The following is a 16,804-nucleotide window of genomic DNA, read 5'->3' on the forward strand; positions in this document are numbered from 1 at the left end:
ACTTCAAAGTCCATTTTGTCCAAACTTCTTGACTAGTTACTTGAAAATGTGTAGTAGTTTTGCAGCTGGCAGAGTCCTACAGATCGATAGACATCTTTTATAATAACCTAGATGGTGCACAGATTAGAGAATGCAACAAGTGTGCTTCTATGAGGACCTCGCTTAAAATTAGGATTTATGAAAGAAAGATAATCAAACCTTTATCATTTGTTATATAAAGATGTCAAATATAATGCATTGTTTTACTTTTTTAACCTGTGATCTATAATTTGATGTTTAATTGGCATTTTCTTATGCCGATTTGTTTTAACACTGATTTGGACTTCTCGATTCATTTCTACTTTGTGTAACATTTGAGTTAGGAATCCATTAATAAAGTGATTAATTTTTGTTCCATACAGATGTTGCCAGAAACGCAGCAGTTGGATCGCAGGTTCCTCGTTCATCTATTCCTAACTTTGGAATGATTGAAGAACATGGCGCCCAGAGCCCTTCACACGCCAGTCAGCCATCTGTGTTCACTTTTGAAAACCCAATCCAGCTTCAGTCCGTTCTTTCATCCAGTGCACCACAGGACTACCTCCTCCTCCACCAATGTATGAGCAGGAAGACTGAAAATACTAGGTATGAATCATTAGCCGAACACAGCAAAATGAAAAAGATGATACTTAGATCTCTAAAATAGCAATCCAATGCAAAAGCATTCATAACTGACTCACAGTACTTGTTGGTGTCAGAATAGATAATAAACAGACTGGACATGTGATGCACTGCATTAAATTAGAATCAAAAGAATTTGGAACCAAGCTCAGTAACTTTAATTTACAGTGGGCATTAGGAATGATTCACGAGAAGATTTCCTTTCCTGTCTTTTGTTATTATCTCTTCAATTCATTGAGTGAAACAGAGTTTGACAAAATAATTTGATCAGGATGTAGGTAATGATGTCTGCAAAAAAAAAACCTGATTTGCACGTGCTGCTCAAACATGCTTTTCTCGACTGTTTGCTGTTGGTTTATCACCTTATTGAAAAACATTTGTGTCAGATCAAAAGTGATTTCTGTAACTCATGGGTTCAGGACTCGTGAGCAGAAAAAAACACTGCAGCAGTAAATTTTACACAAGCATTCTGAAAACATCAGTGTTAAGGTTTCATTGCCTATGGACAAATGTGAATTGTTATGGTGATACTCATTTTCTTTCAGACATTTAGATAGTTTACTGGTGGCCTCTAATGGAAGAAGCCAGTACTGCAAGCATATTCCACACAGTCATATTGTCCTCCAAATTTCCATTTACAGTATAAGCCTCAGCAGCTCCAGAGCTCTCTGCAATGCAGAAGTGCTGAATTTACCATCCAAGCCCTACCACCAAGTTCACTGCTGGACCGGCATGGAGTGGAGCTGAGGCAAAGGTTAAACTGGGGTACTTGCTGTTAGATACTGTGGCTGGTCTAACCTAGCCCAAGATCTGCAGGTCTTCATTTCGATTGGGTTATGTGATAGAAGAGGGAAAAGGCAATAAAAATACTTCCTATTATTTAAAAAAAATGGAATATTCAAAAAAAATCTTTTAATTGCTTATTTCATTTTCACTTACGTTTTGAAGTTTCTGAATTTCAACAAAAAATGGAAGTATTAAAAAGCTCTTGAGGGCAAGGTTGAAAGCCATAGTTTTTCCATCTCTCAGGGGCAGCCCTTGTTTTCATCTGCCTACATGGTCCATCTATGGCCTTTCAAGGTACTGTACAGGACTTCATGACTTGCTTCAGCGTCATGACCTGAGCCAGACATCACGTGGGGTGCTGGAAGGGAACAAAATGACAATCTGCAACTGGAGTAAGAGGATGTAGAAGAGGTTTTAAATAAATACTTCTCATCTGTATTCACCAACCAAATGGAAAGGTTAATGTATAAGGAGTCTGTATATGGCTCTGGCCTGTAGTCACCAGAATTTAGAAGAATGAGGGGGAGGATCTCATTGAAACCTACCAAGTAGTGAAAAGCCTAAATAGAATGGATGTAGAAAGGATAATTCCAATAGTGGAAGAGTCCAGGACCAGAGGGCACAGCCTCAGAATAGCAGACATCCCACCCTGCAAAAACTCATTTCAGGGAGGTAGCACCATCAATTTGCAGGAGACTCCCAGAACTTCCGGGAGAGGTGGGATGTCTGCAATAGAGTAGCTCCTTAGCAGCTAGCCAGCTAGTTTAAATAATGTTAGCTATGCTAATGAACGAATGACACCTGTTAAACTCACCTCAAAGTGTCTTTTACAGTCTTAACCCACCATGGGCAATAGAAAAGTCACTGTTGCAAACAGTGCAGCGAGCAACGCTGTCATTATTTTTGACCCCTATTAGGCAGGGGTACACTTTAGGGTAGTCTAGGGTGACGCCGTTTTATATTTTCTTTTTTTGGAACACTCTGCCACTCTGACTTTTTTTTGATCTCTCTCTCTCTCTACCTCTATCTCTATCTCTCTATCTCCCCCCCACCAGACTCTCTCTCCCTCTGTCTCGTGGTCGCTCTCACTCGCGCTCGCTCTCAAAAAAATCAATTTCCGGGACATTATATATAACTTGTGGGCATCAGGGAGCCACTATTAATATGCGGAAGACTCCCGGAACTTCCGGGAGAGGTGGGATGTCTGGAATAGAAGGGCATCCCTTTAGAACAGAGATGAGGAGGCATTTCTTCAACTGGAGGGCGGTGAATCTGTGAAACTCCTTGCAACAGATGGCTGTGGAGGCCAAACCATTGAGTACATTTAAAGCGGAGGTTGTTAGGTTCTAATTAGTATGGGTAGTGAAGGTTACAGAGCAAAAGCAGTTGATTGGGTTGAGAGGGAAAATATATCTGCCGTGATTAAATGGATATGCTCTTATGACCAAATGACATGTCAGGTATTTGATGAAATAATCTCCACTGACCTGAATGAGTGCAAGTCCAACAGCACTAACAGATCAATGCCATCTGGGGGCCCACTTGATAAAAGCTCCAGCCAGATTTTCAACGCTTTACTTTCCTTACCACGTGGTTGTAGAGGAACTAACTATAAGATCATTGTCATGGGAGAGAAAAGACAGATAGCAGTTACAAAATTGTAGAGCCTCAAAAAGGAGGAGGTATTAAATGTCTAAGAGTGCTTCAAGGTGGATAAATCCCAGGGCCTGTTGAGATGTAACCCTGTGCAAAGGGAGGAAATGGGAGGTTGCTCTGAAAGAAATTTTCTAGCCAAAGAAAGAGAGAGAAGTGCCTGATAACTAGAGAACAGAAAATGTGGTACCTTTAGGAATAAGCCAGGTGATTAGAGGGCAGTGAGTTCAACAGCGGTGGTAGGAAAATTATTGGGAAAATTTCTGAGTCACAGAATTAATCTGCAGTTGGAAAGGCAAGGATAGACGTTATGGAAGAAATTATCCAATGCGATTTATTGAGTTGAAATTTTGGACAACAGTGAAAGTGTCCACACCAAAGAAATTTTATGCACTTGCAATCCTTTCAGATACTTTCCCAAATTAATTTGCATCCTATTGTTTCAAATTCCATGCTAGTTATTGTGTCATTTCAAAGTTGTGAATCAGGAATCTGCAGCAACACTTCAGGGCGTGAGTAGGCATTCAGAGTATGGGGAGGTGAAGGCAGGCAAATCTTCAAGGAAAAGAAGTGACTAAGAGGAGATTCTGAGGGTGGAAACTTGCGAAGGAAATAGAGGTGTGTAGACAAGGATGGGAAATCCAGTGTAAGAAGGGTTGAGGTGGGGAGCCAAGGAAAAGGGCAGGATCAAGTATTTGGATGTGTGGGCATGTGAGGTCACATTATGTCAGCTGAGACTCCGGCTGTCTTCTCATCAGGAGCAACTAAGTGTTCAGTTTTTCCAAGTACAAGAGCCAACTCCCAAAACAGGTCAAAAATGGGCACCTTCCTGTTCTCAAGAGTGGAAGCAGGTCATAAATGACCCCAGAAGGACTGTCTGAGATGAACTACCATATGACTTCAAGTGAAGCATTTGTAATGAGAATCATCAGAATTCAGAGCCACACAGAGCTCCACAAATGTTCTGTTCTACTTGTGCTGATAATTCCCATCCACTTAGAAGCCATCGTCATTACATCAAATTACATGGATCTATAATTTCCAAAGTAGGACATTTAACTATTCTGGTCCCCATCGCTGTACATAATTCCACAATCCCAATCCATTCTCACTTCATCTCCACATCCTTTAATTTGTTTCTCCTCAAATACAGGTAAGATGGTCTTTAACTCTGTTAAGTTACCTGTCTTAGTCTAAATGACTGAAAATTCCACCTCTAGTGTAAAGAAACTTCTCCTCAGCTCTTTCAGCCTGTTCATCGAAATATTTTTATCTCCTTAGACTTGCCCATCTAGAAACAATGTCTCTATGTGTAATCTATGATTTTAAAGATTTGCATCAGGTTTTCATTTAGCCTGCTTTTAATTTCATGAGAAATTGCCTTTACTTAATTCAAGCCATCTCAATTTTCAAAACCACTCTTTACAGGATTATTCCCATTCGGTTTTCTATGACCTTTGGTGTAGAATCTAGAAATATGTATTGTGTTCCCAAGCAAGATGTGATTGTAGTACTGGTACGGTAAGAAGAGAGCATGCTTGGAAGCAGTGTTCACTCTGGGTCCAATCAAATGACTCTGCTCATTTTGTAAGTCTTTTTTATAATTTGTAAGTCACTGCTGGATGCTAAGAACATCAAGTACTGTCGGACTATCCCAATGGTGAGTTTCCTGATGGTGTTGAAGCTGGAATGTTGTGTTGTCGCCCAGACTTCTTGTGCCGAGACGGAGCACAGTGTGAGTGATTATCTTGGATGCTTTTATTGTGGCTACAAGACCTTGTAGGATTTTGGTAATGTAGAATACTGCCAGTCCAGTTCACTGCTTTATTGGTGACCAACAGAGAGAGAGCCATGTTGCCGCAGTTGCGATGAGGACTAGGCCTAGGCTGAGGCTGCGGGTTCGTCTGGGGGAGGAGACACCAAAGCGGTGCTGCTCTCTGGTATTTGCTCGGTGCTGACCTTCAGTGTTTGCTCGGTGGAAGAACAAGCTGGACCAGGACAATTTACCATCAATCTAGTCATGCCACACAGGGGCCTGAGCTATATTATTTTTCACTCTTTGTGGCTATATGTTTTTTTTTCTGAAATTATAACCATATGTGCTATACTCTATGTCCTGTTGATGATATATTTTGCACCTTGGCCCTGGACAAAGACTGTGTCATTTGGTTATAATAATTCAACTTGAATTAAACTCTAACGTTACCTTCATGGTTTTATTTTCTATTCTTCTATAAATTAATGTAGTAATTTTCTTTTACTATCAATATACATTTCTGCTTCTGATTTTTTTTTGTATCTGTATATATCTGAGATACTGATATTTGCAGATAACTCCTCATGACTAGATGTCAAAAAACAAATCAGCGAAGAACACTGTAAAGTAAGGCATTCCAGCACGAGACCATTAACGTAGGAGCAGAATTAGGCCATTCAGCGCATCGAGTCTGCTCCACCATTCCATCATGGCTGATTTATTATTCCTCCCAACCCCATTCTCCTACCTTCTCCCATAACCTTTGACGCCCTCATTAATCCAGAACCTATCAACCTTCACTTTAAATATACCCAATAATTTGGCCTCCACAGCCATCAGTGACAATGAATTGCACAGACTCACCACACTCAGATTAAAGAAATTCTTCCTCATCTCAGTCCTAAAGGAGCATCCTATTCTGAGGCTGTGCCATCTGGTCCTAGACTCCCCCACTATAGAAAACATCCTCTCCATGTCCACTGTATCTGGACCTTTCAATATTCAATAGGTTTCACTAAGATTCCCCTTCATACTTCTAAACTCCAGTGAGTTCAGAATCAGAGCCGTCAAATGCTCCTCATACATTAATCCTTTCATTCCTGGGATAATCCTTGTAACCCTCCTTGGGACCCTCTCCTTCTTAGATAAGGGGCTCAAACTGTTTTACATTGTGCATTTCGTACTGTTAGGGCACATTAAAACACTTAACAACCATTACATTTGAAACGTAGCATTACAGTTAAATAGGCAAGTATAAATGCAAATGTGCACACTCCTTAAAAGAGATGGTGGCCAATTAATCAAATTTGAGGCGGTAACAGAAGAAGAAATGTTTGCCTGGCCAACAGGAGATCTCTTTATTCATGGAATGTTTTGTGGATCTGAGCAGGCAGGCCAAGAAAGGGATCAGATAAATATTATTCCTATACAACCTCACCTGTCACCAAAATTATGGTCTTCCAGTTTAAAACAGAGCAGGGAAAAGTCCCTTCATTCTTTCCCTAAAGTCAGCAGATATCTTTAGAAATCTCTTTCTACCTAAGCAATTAATGTAACAGCACATGGACTTGCACATTAGGAGCAAGAGTAGGCCGATGGTCTGACATTCAATAAGATCGTGGCTAATTTGATTGTAACCCCAACTCCATATCCCCTGACCAAAGTAAACTTCCCCCATCCTAACCTTGCTTATCAAAATCTTTCTACCTCTGACTAAAAAGTGTTCAACATCCCTCCCCTCTGAGAGAAACAAATTAATATTGCCTCTAAAAACGCAAACACGAGGAATTCTGCAGATGCTGGAAGTTCAAGCAACACACATCAAACACCAGCAACTTTGATGTGTGTTGCGTAATATTGCCTCTTTTTTAAAAAAAGCTGGTGTTTTTGAAAAGATGACCCTAGTTCCAGATTGACTTACAAAACAAAACATTATCATCACAATTTGTCAAGAGCAGTTAGAATCGTATTTCGGTTATGTCACCTCTCACTCTTAGAGCCTCTAATGAATACTAGCCTGGCCTCTTTGCAATGAGCTTATTTCTAGTTATATATCAATCTGAATTTGAATAAGGCTTCACACTAGGATGATTTAGGTGTAACCTTCAGTAATATCCTTTTTCTTTATATGTTAGATTTAAATCCCTGGCAGGTGTACAGTTTAGCACTCTACTGAAAAAAAAATCCACTAACTTCCTATCAGTTTACTGTTGGAACAGTTGCACCGGAGAAAAGCAGTGTAGAAGTACTTTTGGTATTCCTTCCTGGTGGTCAGTCCATTTCCACTCCTGTCCTTTATGGAACAGAAGTACTGAATGTATTGGAGGTCAGTTGTCTTTATCATTGGACTCACCAGTGAGAACAGACAATGGCCCCAGTTTGTCCTTAACAAAGGAGCAAAATAAATTTCACTTCCGAAGCTGTGGATTAATACCTACTAAGGCAGGAAACTGAAGTCTGGTAACTTTCATTTTGAATTCATTCACCGGCTTCATTAAAGAGCTATGTGAAGGTTATGCTTTTTGTTCCTTTATTGCCCTTTATATGTGTTATAATTCATTGAATGAACTGCAACAACTTCCAATAACTTCTAAGCATCAGTGCATCCCCATAGCTGAGGTATCTGAAACCAGTGAACATGGTAAAGCATGGGAGATTTAAAGGTACCTAAGGAAGGTTTTTCTTTTCACCTGGAGGGTGTTTGGAATCGGGAATGCTCTATCAGAGTTGAGTAAGAGACCCATGGAGAGAGAATTTGAAATGCAAGGCACAGAAAGTGATGGAACAAGTGCTGGTCAATGGGACATTTGATGGTGGGAACAGACATAGTGGACCAAAGCTCTTGTTTCTGTGTTATGTGGCTATGATTCTTGTAGCTGTTCAGAAAAAAATTTGACCACATAAGCTGTCAGAAGGGCAATGGGATTGTCTTGAGTTATGGGACCTAAGGATATAGTCCTTAAAATTCAGTTCTTAATTCATGGATCGTCAGCAAGGATGTTGGAACCTTCGCCACTGGAACTAGGACAATGAGTGTGCCAGGTGCACTCTGGGCCACTGACTTTCAAAGGTTTTTCAAACCTGATGGCAGATATTATTGATCCTCTCCCATTTTTTTCTCATTTAGTGATTATCTTACAATGGCAATGCTGCATTTTATTTGTTTTTTTAAAAAAGTTTATTCTCCATCTGTTCCATTTCTATGGTTAGTGAACTTTCTTTATCATTTTGTTTCATTTTTTTTTCGAGCTACAGCATGTTAACAGGCCAGTCCAGCAGCCTGCATTGCCCAATTACCCCCATGTAACCTACTAACTCATACATCCTTTGGAATGTGGGAGGAGACTAGAGCATCTGGAGGAACCAGGCGTGGTGACGGGGGGAGTCGTGCATATTCATATCGTATCATATTTTACTGTTTAGTCATTGAATTAAATATCTGTGCTAAGATAAATAAGAGAATACTATGGTGGAAATCATCATTGCAATGATTAATTGGTTAAAATACTGAACTGATTGCTGTTTGACTCTCTGTTTTTCAGGAGTGCCAGTTTTTCTCAGCCTATGCACTTCCCCGGCTCCACAATGAGGGATGGAGAGACCGCCGCACAAAGGTCACCACGGGGTTACTCACATTGTGTCAACGGGACCAGTGGACAAATTCAGGATTTTCATAGTTTACCAAAACCAGCAAAACAACATATGGAGCAAAGAGACGCCATTGCTTACAACTTGCCTAGGAGTCTGGGGTCTGATGAAGTAGTCAGATTTGACTCACCAGGGTTAGACAACGATGATGAAGCAGTGTACACATACAATACTCCCAATAACACTCTTTGTAGACGGCTTAGTGAGATTTCCACGGACTCTAATGAAATTCCGTCCACACCTACGTCCGTCTACCATATTCCAAGGACATTCACCTTTGACAAAAACCACAACACGCTATCCACAAACTCTGGTGAGTCAGCTTCTGCACCCCCTCCAAGGCCACCAAAACCTACACAAGTAGATTGGAAGTCTGAAAGAAATAGTCCTAAGCAACATTCTCGAAATGGCAAAGGAAAGCAAACAACGTCAGCAGCAACGATCCCCAGAAGGAACACCATTCCAGCAGTGGATAGCAACAGACTTCACAGAGGTAAATGATTTGAATGCAGAAGTAATGTATTTTGAAATAACTTGCTCTTCAAGTTACCCTCCCTACACTCAGATCTTGAACCGGAACTCCATCTCTCCAAACGTTATTCCTGACCAGAGCTTGTCATTACTGGAATACTCCTGATCGGTCCAGTTTCACTTGTCTCTAAACTACACAAAAAGCAGGAAACCTCACAATCTAGAAATAAAATATTCGCGGAAGCACTGCACAGTTAAAGAAGAACCTGGGAAGAGACATGAGAGTCGACAAAGTGGGAACTAATTCAAAAGCTTCTAGCACTTCCTGTCTGTGACTTGAAAGCAGATTACTAATGGGTCAATGGAACTGAAACCTACAATAATGTAATCCAAAGCTAAAGAAAACACATTCACAGAATTGTAGGGTGAATAGTAATATAATATTAAAGCCAAACAACACTGTATAACAGAATGCACATAATGGCATTTTAGCAGCACTGAGGATATAAATTTATTGTATAGAACCATACAGAAGAAGAAAATCCAGGTTTAAAATCTAATTGCTGAGTTTGAAATATTACTAAACAAGAAGAATAAGGGGAGATCTCGTTAAAACCTATCGAATATTGAAAGGCCTAGACTGAGTAGAGGTGGAGAAGATGTTTCCAATAGTGGGGTAGTCTAGGACCAGAGGACACATCCTCAAGAATAGAGGGACATTCCTTTGGAGATGAGGAGGAATTTCTTTAGCCAGAGGGTGGTGAATCTGTTAAATTCATTGCCGCAGATGGCTGTGGAGGTCAAATTATTTGATATCCAGTATTTAAAGCAGACATTGATATGTTCCTGATTCGTAAGGACATCAAAGGTCATGAGGAGAAGGTTGAGAAGGTATTACTTCAGCAATGATCAAATGCCGAAGCAAACTCAATGGGCCGAATGGCTGACTTCTGCTGCTATGTCTGATGATCATGAAATTTGTTGTTTGGTGTCAATCAGCAGTACAGTTAATAAACAGTGAAAAGAGGAATGACGAGGTAGTGTTCATGGGTTTATGGACTCATAACTTTGATGACAGAGAGGAAGAGGCTGTTCTTGAAACATTGCATGTAGGTGTTCAGGCTCCTGCACCTCCTCACCAATGGTAGCAGTGAGAAGAAGGCATGTCCCACATGGTGAGGGTTCTTAATGGTGGATGTCGCCTTCCTGAGGCATGCTTTTTGAAGATATGCTCAACGGTGGGGAGAGTTGTGTCAGTGATGGAGCTGCAGTGAAGTCACAGTAGCACTAGTAGCAGCCTGTCAATAGGTCAAAGTGCTACCTTCCCTGTACCAGATATGTAGCTGGGAAACAGCGAGTGGAAGAACTTTCCAACAAATTAAAAAAGCCATGTAGAAACAAAGAGAGAGACAACATTTACATTTACTCATGCCAATGTTGGATACTGATGTTTTTGGTCTGTGGTTCTTTGGAAGTCAAGAATGAGGCATAAAACTTGTTGCTTACAGCCATTTTTATTAAGTGCTGAAAGAACAAAGGAATTAGGATAGTGAAGTAGCAAAAGCAAAGATTAGTAGCAAGGAGAAGATGAAGGTGGAAAGAGGCCAATCCAGTGTGGTCTGGCCATCTTATACCAATTTGCTAGCAGCAATAAATTCCATTCAAATTCCATTGCTTAAATCAACCAATAAGATAGCCCCATTCAAGCAATGTGATGCCCACCATAGAACCAAGCAGCTTCCAGAGAGATGCAGAGGAACTGTAACCACTAGAAAACGTATTGAATAACAGAATATACACAAGTAACTATATAAAATACAAACAAGCAAAAGAAATTTAAAGTACAAGAAAAGTAACAATTTTGCAACCTAATCCAACATCCCCCCGCCCCCCGCCCGATTCTGAATCACACATTAAATCATTACATCTGAAAATTCAGAGGCAGAAAACTGGTACCTATGTTAAGTATAAAATAATCAAAAACTTCAGGTTATGGGAATATCAAAGGGTATTCATAGGGTTACGTAATTGCTGTGTAGATTATTTTTGTAAATAGGCATACTTATCTAAGCTTGAACTGCTCTATTAATAATTGCCTCTATGCAAGAAAAAAAAGATGTAAATCATGATAAAGCATATCAGGACAAATATTTTGGCTTGTAATATTGAGTAACCTCAGCTTCCTAGATTTAAATGAATCTAATCAAAGAAATCCCATCCATCAGATTGATGTATTTTAGCCATTTCTTTATGAATATGATCGGCCAAATCAGTTACGTCCTCAGACTTGTCAGGTATGTAAGTACAACACTCCTTGCCGATAACTGCCCTCCCCCAACTGCTAAAAGATCTAATTCCATACAATTTTAAGGAACCATCTTGCTATTTCTGTTATTACTTTTCCCAAGGCATCAGCTGTGTCATTGCTTACACTTTCTAAAGCTGCAGCAACATTTTTAAGCTCTTGTATTCTTGCAACACCATAAAATGGGAATAAAATTGATGCAAAACAAGCTCCTACTAAAATGTCTCATTTCTGGACTCAGAATGTAAAGGTAAATTCTGTATATGTCACATGGCAGGAAAGACAAGCAAAATAACAAAATGGTAAACAATTACGTGGAAGGGGTACAAGCCCCATTTCTGCACATAGAAACATAGAAAATAGGTGCAGGAGTGGGCTATTTGGCCTTGGAGCCTGCATCGCCATTCAGCATGATCATGGCTAATCATCCAACTCAGAATCCCGTACCTGCCTTCTCTCCATACCCGCTGATCCCTTTAGCCACAAGTGCCATATCTAACTCCCTCTTAAATATAGCCAGTGAACTGGCCTCAACTGTTTCCTGTGGCAGAGAATTCCACAGATTCACCACTCTCTGTGTGAAAAAGTTTTTTCTAATCTCGGTCCTAAAAGGCTTCCCCTTTATCCTCAAACTGTGACCCTTTGTTCTGGACTTCCCCAACATCGGGAGCAATCTTCCTGTATCCAGCCTACATAAAATACGTATGAATTTAGACCATTTCTTATTGCTTGACAAAACCTGGTTGAACTGTAATATTTTTCTGATGGGTGTCATCAATGAAAATTCTAGAGTCATTACCCCATTTAGGTCAATGTAAAGTATAATTGCATAATCTGTGCCCTTCTGGAATGGTACATTCTGAACTCAAGCAAAAGGTAGCTTTTATGGTGAACATATGAAAAGATTTAATAACTTTTCTTATTTAAGTTTTAATGACTTATTTAAGATTTAATGTCCCCTCCTTTACTCCCTGTATACCCATGACTGTATTGCCACCCACAGCTCCAATCTGCTAATTAAATTTGCCGACAACACTACATTGATTGGCCTTACCTCAAACAATAAGGAGGTGGTCTACAGGGAAGCAGTCATCTTTCTGACACAGTGGTATCAAGAAAACAGCCTCTCCCTCAATGTCGCAAAAACAAAGGAGCTGATTGTGGATTATAGGAGGAATGGAGATGGGCTGACCCCTATTGACATCAATGGATCTGGGTTGAGAGGGTAAACAGCTTCAAGTTCCTCGGCATCCACACCACCGAGGATCTCATGTGGTCTGTACATACCGGCTGTGTGGTGAAAAGGCACAACAGCGCCTCTTTCACCTCAGACAGTTGAGGAAGTTTGATATGGGCCCCCAAATCCTAAGAACTTTCTACAGGGGCACAATTGAGAGCATCCTGACTGGCTGCATCACTGCCTGGTATGGGAACTGTACTTCCCTTAATCATAGGACTCTGCAGAGAGTGGTGCGGACAGCCTAGCGCATCTGTAATTGTGAACTTCCCATGATTCAGGACGTTTACAAGGACAGGTGTGTAAAAAGGGCCCGTAGGATCACTGGGGACCCAGGTCATCCCGACCATAATCTATTCCAGCTGCTACCATCTGGGAAATGGTACCGCAGCATAAAAGCCAGGACCAACAGGCTCCGGGACAGCTTCTTCCACCAGGCCATCAGACTGATGAACTCACACTGATTTGAATATACTCTATATTACATTGACTGTTCTATTTATTATAAATTACTATGATTGCACATGGCACATTTAGATGGAGACGTAACATCAAGATTTTTACTCCTCATGTATGTGAAGGATGTAAGAAAAAGTCAATTCAATTCAAACATTAAATGTAGATTTATAGATATCCCAGAATAAGACACGAGTTGGGTCAGATATGATATAATTCCTTAAATCATGCTGATTATGTTTACATGAATGATCTAGTTCAAGATGGTATGTGAGGGTCATGATTACTGTATATTTATGTCTCCTTTGAGAATAGTGAATCATGGGCACAATGTCAATATCACCATTGCTGGATTGTGACAATGAACTTTGCTAAAGTATGACAGTGCATGTTTTTTCCACATCTGCTTGATTACTTAGCATTGGTGAATATTTGGAAGTGTGAGGTACATATTGACATACTGAACAGGTGGAGACATCAACAGCATCGGCAAATTCATCTGATACTCACTGGTATACATTGAGTCATCTCTATTGACATTGTGAGAAGGGAAAATTGGCAAAAATGTAAGAACAAATAATAATATTAGAACAAACCTCATGATGTCCAATAGTTATTGACTTTGTTCAAAGCTTTCTGACTTGGTTAGTGATTTGCTCACTGTAGCCCAGCAGCGTAGGCACTGAGTCAGAGGTTACTAGTACATTAACCTCAGTAAAGCACATAAAACGCTGGAGGAACTCAGCAGGTCAGGCAGCATTGTTGGAAAAGAGTAAACAGTCACTGTTTTGAGCTGAGACCCTTCAGGACCCTTCACTCTTCCTGGCACGCTGAGTTCTTCCAGCATTTTGTGTGTATTGCTTGGGTTTCCAGCATTCGCAGATTTTCTCAACATTAACCTCAGTGAGTGTTATCCTCGCTTACAGTAGCTAGCACGTATCCACTTACCTTTATCTTTTACTGCTGAGTTAGTAACTGACAACACTTGATAATGACCTTCCCTTCAAACTCCCAGTAGTCCCTTACACATTTTTTTAAGATCAGGAACCACTCACCAGGAGTCCAAGTGGCAGAAACCTATTGAGAAGCAGACTGTACATCTTGGGTTAACTTCACACAGTAATTAACTGAACTGTCTGCCATGATGTGTGCAGTATATCAGCCTTTCTGAGATCAAAAGTTTCTGGCAATGTTATAAGATATCCTGTCGCGAACTTGAATGGATTTAACAGTTTATTTGCGTGGGGTTCCTATAAGACCATAGGAAGAGCTGTAGGTCATGGTACACCTTCTTCAGGATACTTAATCAGATGTTGTTTGATGAGTTCATTCATTCATTTGACTTGTCCCGATAACTCTGGGTGATGTGGCAATGGAAAGACCAATCAATGTTCATCAGTCGACATAATTCCTGACAAATACTCCCAGTGAAATGTGGTCCTTGGAGTTTTTGCTGTGTGTATGGCAGTGGCTTTCCTTGTTGGAATTGCTTCTGAAAACTTTTTCACGATTACCAGTATGTCTGAGAATCTTTGACAGTTCAGCAAAGGAATGTAATCCATCGCAACTGTGACACGTCCTTTGGCCTTGAGTCATCCACCACTGTTCGAATTTTCTCTGCACATTTATGTAATCCTTGTATGCCAATAACGTAACCACAGTAAGCAATGCTTGATTTAAAGAATTTGCGCTTGTCACATCATGCTCTGAGCCCATAATCTTGTAATCTTTTTAACACTTGTTTGAGATTTTGGAGGTGATCCTTGTCATTGTCACTGCTAAAAATGATGTCATCCAGGTAACACTGAGTGTCTGGGCAGCCTGGCAGGACCTGGTCCATGGCTTTCTGCCAGAATGCAGGTGCAGATGCTACTCCAAAAATAAACCTCTTACAGCAAAAAAGCCCTTTGTGAGTGTTTATAGTGAGAAACGCTTTGGACTCTTCTTCCATCTCCATCTTTGCTGAAGTGTTTCCCCCCCAAAAAGGTTGCAAAGATATCCTCTATCTACTGATCTAATTTCAGTATTGGGTTGATAGTGACCTGAAAATCACCACAGATCCTAACAAACCCATCCTTCTTGGCGACGGAGGCTACTGGCATTGCTCATGGGCTTCTACTCAACTTTGGAAAGAATTCCTTCAGCCTCCATGCAATCTTGTTCACTGGCTATTTTATCATGGATGATATAAGGAACAGTATGGGCTTTGTAAAACTTGGGTGTGGCATTTTCATTTAACACTCTTTTACCATGATATGCTTGAGATTTCCAGTGCCATCCTTGAACACTGCTGTGGCATCATCCAGTACCTTTCTTAATTTGCTTTCAGTTGACTTTATTGTCGGGGATGTGGCATACAAATGATGGACGGATCTCCAACCCAGTGGTAGATGTCTCAGCCAATCACAGCCCCATGTGGTAAACAGTGGGTCTTTTGTGGAGTCGTTGTATTAGCCTCGTCTACTGATATTGTTGACCATCAACGGTGAAAGCCAACCACGGTTGACATTGAGACACTCATAATCTGGACCTGAATCAATTGGGCATATGAATAAGTGTAAACCATTTGTGTGATGGCTTCAGGGCATTGAAAATAGTTGATGGCCCTGCCACCAAAGGGGATAGGCCATAAGATCATAAGACATAGGAGCAGAATTTGGTCATTCAGCCCATCAAGTCTGCTCTGCCATTTCATCTTGGCTGATCCATTTCCCTCTCAACCCCATTCTCCTCCTTCTCCCAGTAACCTTTCAGGCCCTGACTCATCAAGATCCTATAAATCTCCACTTTAAGTGCACCCAATGACCTGGCCTCCACAACTGCCTGCGGCAACGAATTCCACAGATTCACCACCCATTGGCTAAATTCCTCATTTCTGTTCTAAATGGATGTCCCTTTATTTTGAGGCTGTACCCTCTGGTCCTAGACTCTCCCACCAAAGAAAATATCATTTTCACATACTTTTTATTGAGGCTTGTCAACATTTAGTAGGTTTCAATGAGACCGCCCACCCCCCACCCCTTCTTCTAAATTCCTATGAGTACAGGCCCAGAGGCTTCAGTCGCTGCTCATTTCTTTCCTGGAATCATTCTCGTGAATCTCCTCTGAATCCTCTCCAATGTCAGCACACCCATTCTTTAATAAGGGACCCAAAACTGCTCACAATACTCCAACATTACATCCCTGTTTTTTATATTCTAGTCCTCTTTAAACAAATGCAAACATTGCATTTGCCTTCCTCACCACTAATTCAACCTGCAAATTAACCTTTAGGGAATCCTGCATGAGGACTCCAAAGTCCCTTTGCAAGTCAGATTTGAATTTTCTTCCATTTAGAAAATGTTCTATGCTTTTATTTCCTGTACCAAATTCATTTTATTGACAGTCAAACAAAAGAACACGGTGGTGTACACTAGACAATTTTCTCCATCAATATCTATTAGGAACTAATACATAGTTTTTTAATACTGTAGTACTTATAGTACAATATTGCTTGTTTTCTAACTTGTTCGGTATTTCATTCAAATATATAATTTGTTATTCAGTTAAACCATAGTTTGTGCTTTTTTAAATACCTTTTTAACTATTTCCATGAAGTATTGACTAATTGGGCCAAGATGTACTGGTCCCGATGTGTCCCAATTAATGAGAATCCACTGTATTAGTCAATGGTATTTTGCATCTTTGGGCAATACATTTGGTTATACATGTTAGCTCAGCTCCTAACTCTAATAAGAATTCAGCACATTAATTTCCAGTTAGTAAGTCAACATACAAGCTGCCCTGTTGGCAGGAACTTGTTGTTGAGCTTGTTTGTCCACCTTGATTTCTA

At 40.4% G+C, this 16,804-nt stretch overlaps 1 protein-coding gene across 4 annotated transcripts in view; it reads left to right on the plus strand.

Moving 5' to 3' along the window:
* gab2 (GRB2-associated binding protein 2) overlaps positions 1-16,804 on the plus strand; it is a 286,643-nt gene that overhangs the window by 255,142 nt on the left and 14,697 nt on the right. For all 4 annotated transcript variants that reach the window (XM_063052852.1, XM_063052850.1, XM_063052851.1 and 1 more), the window contains 2 exons: positions 402-624; positions 8,398-8,996. In XM_063052852.1, the coding sequence (XP_062908922.1) occupies positions 402-624; positions 8,398-8,996 (822 nt within the window). The remainder of the gene's footprint in view (positions 1-401; positions 625-8,397; positions 8,997-16,804) is intronic.

This window comes from Mobula hypostoma, chromosome 7 (genome assembly GCF_963921235.1).
Source record: "Mobula hypostoma chromosome 7, sMobHyp1.1, whole genome shotgun sequence".
Taxonomy (NCBI): Eukaryota; Metazoa; Chordata; class Chondrichthyes; order Myliobatiformes; family Myliobatidae; genus Mobula; species Mobula hypostoma.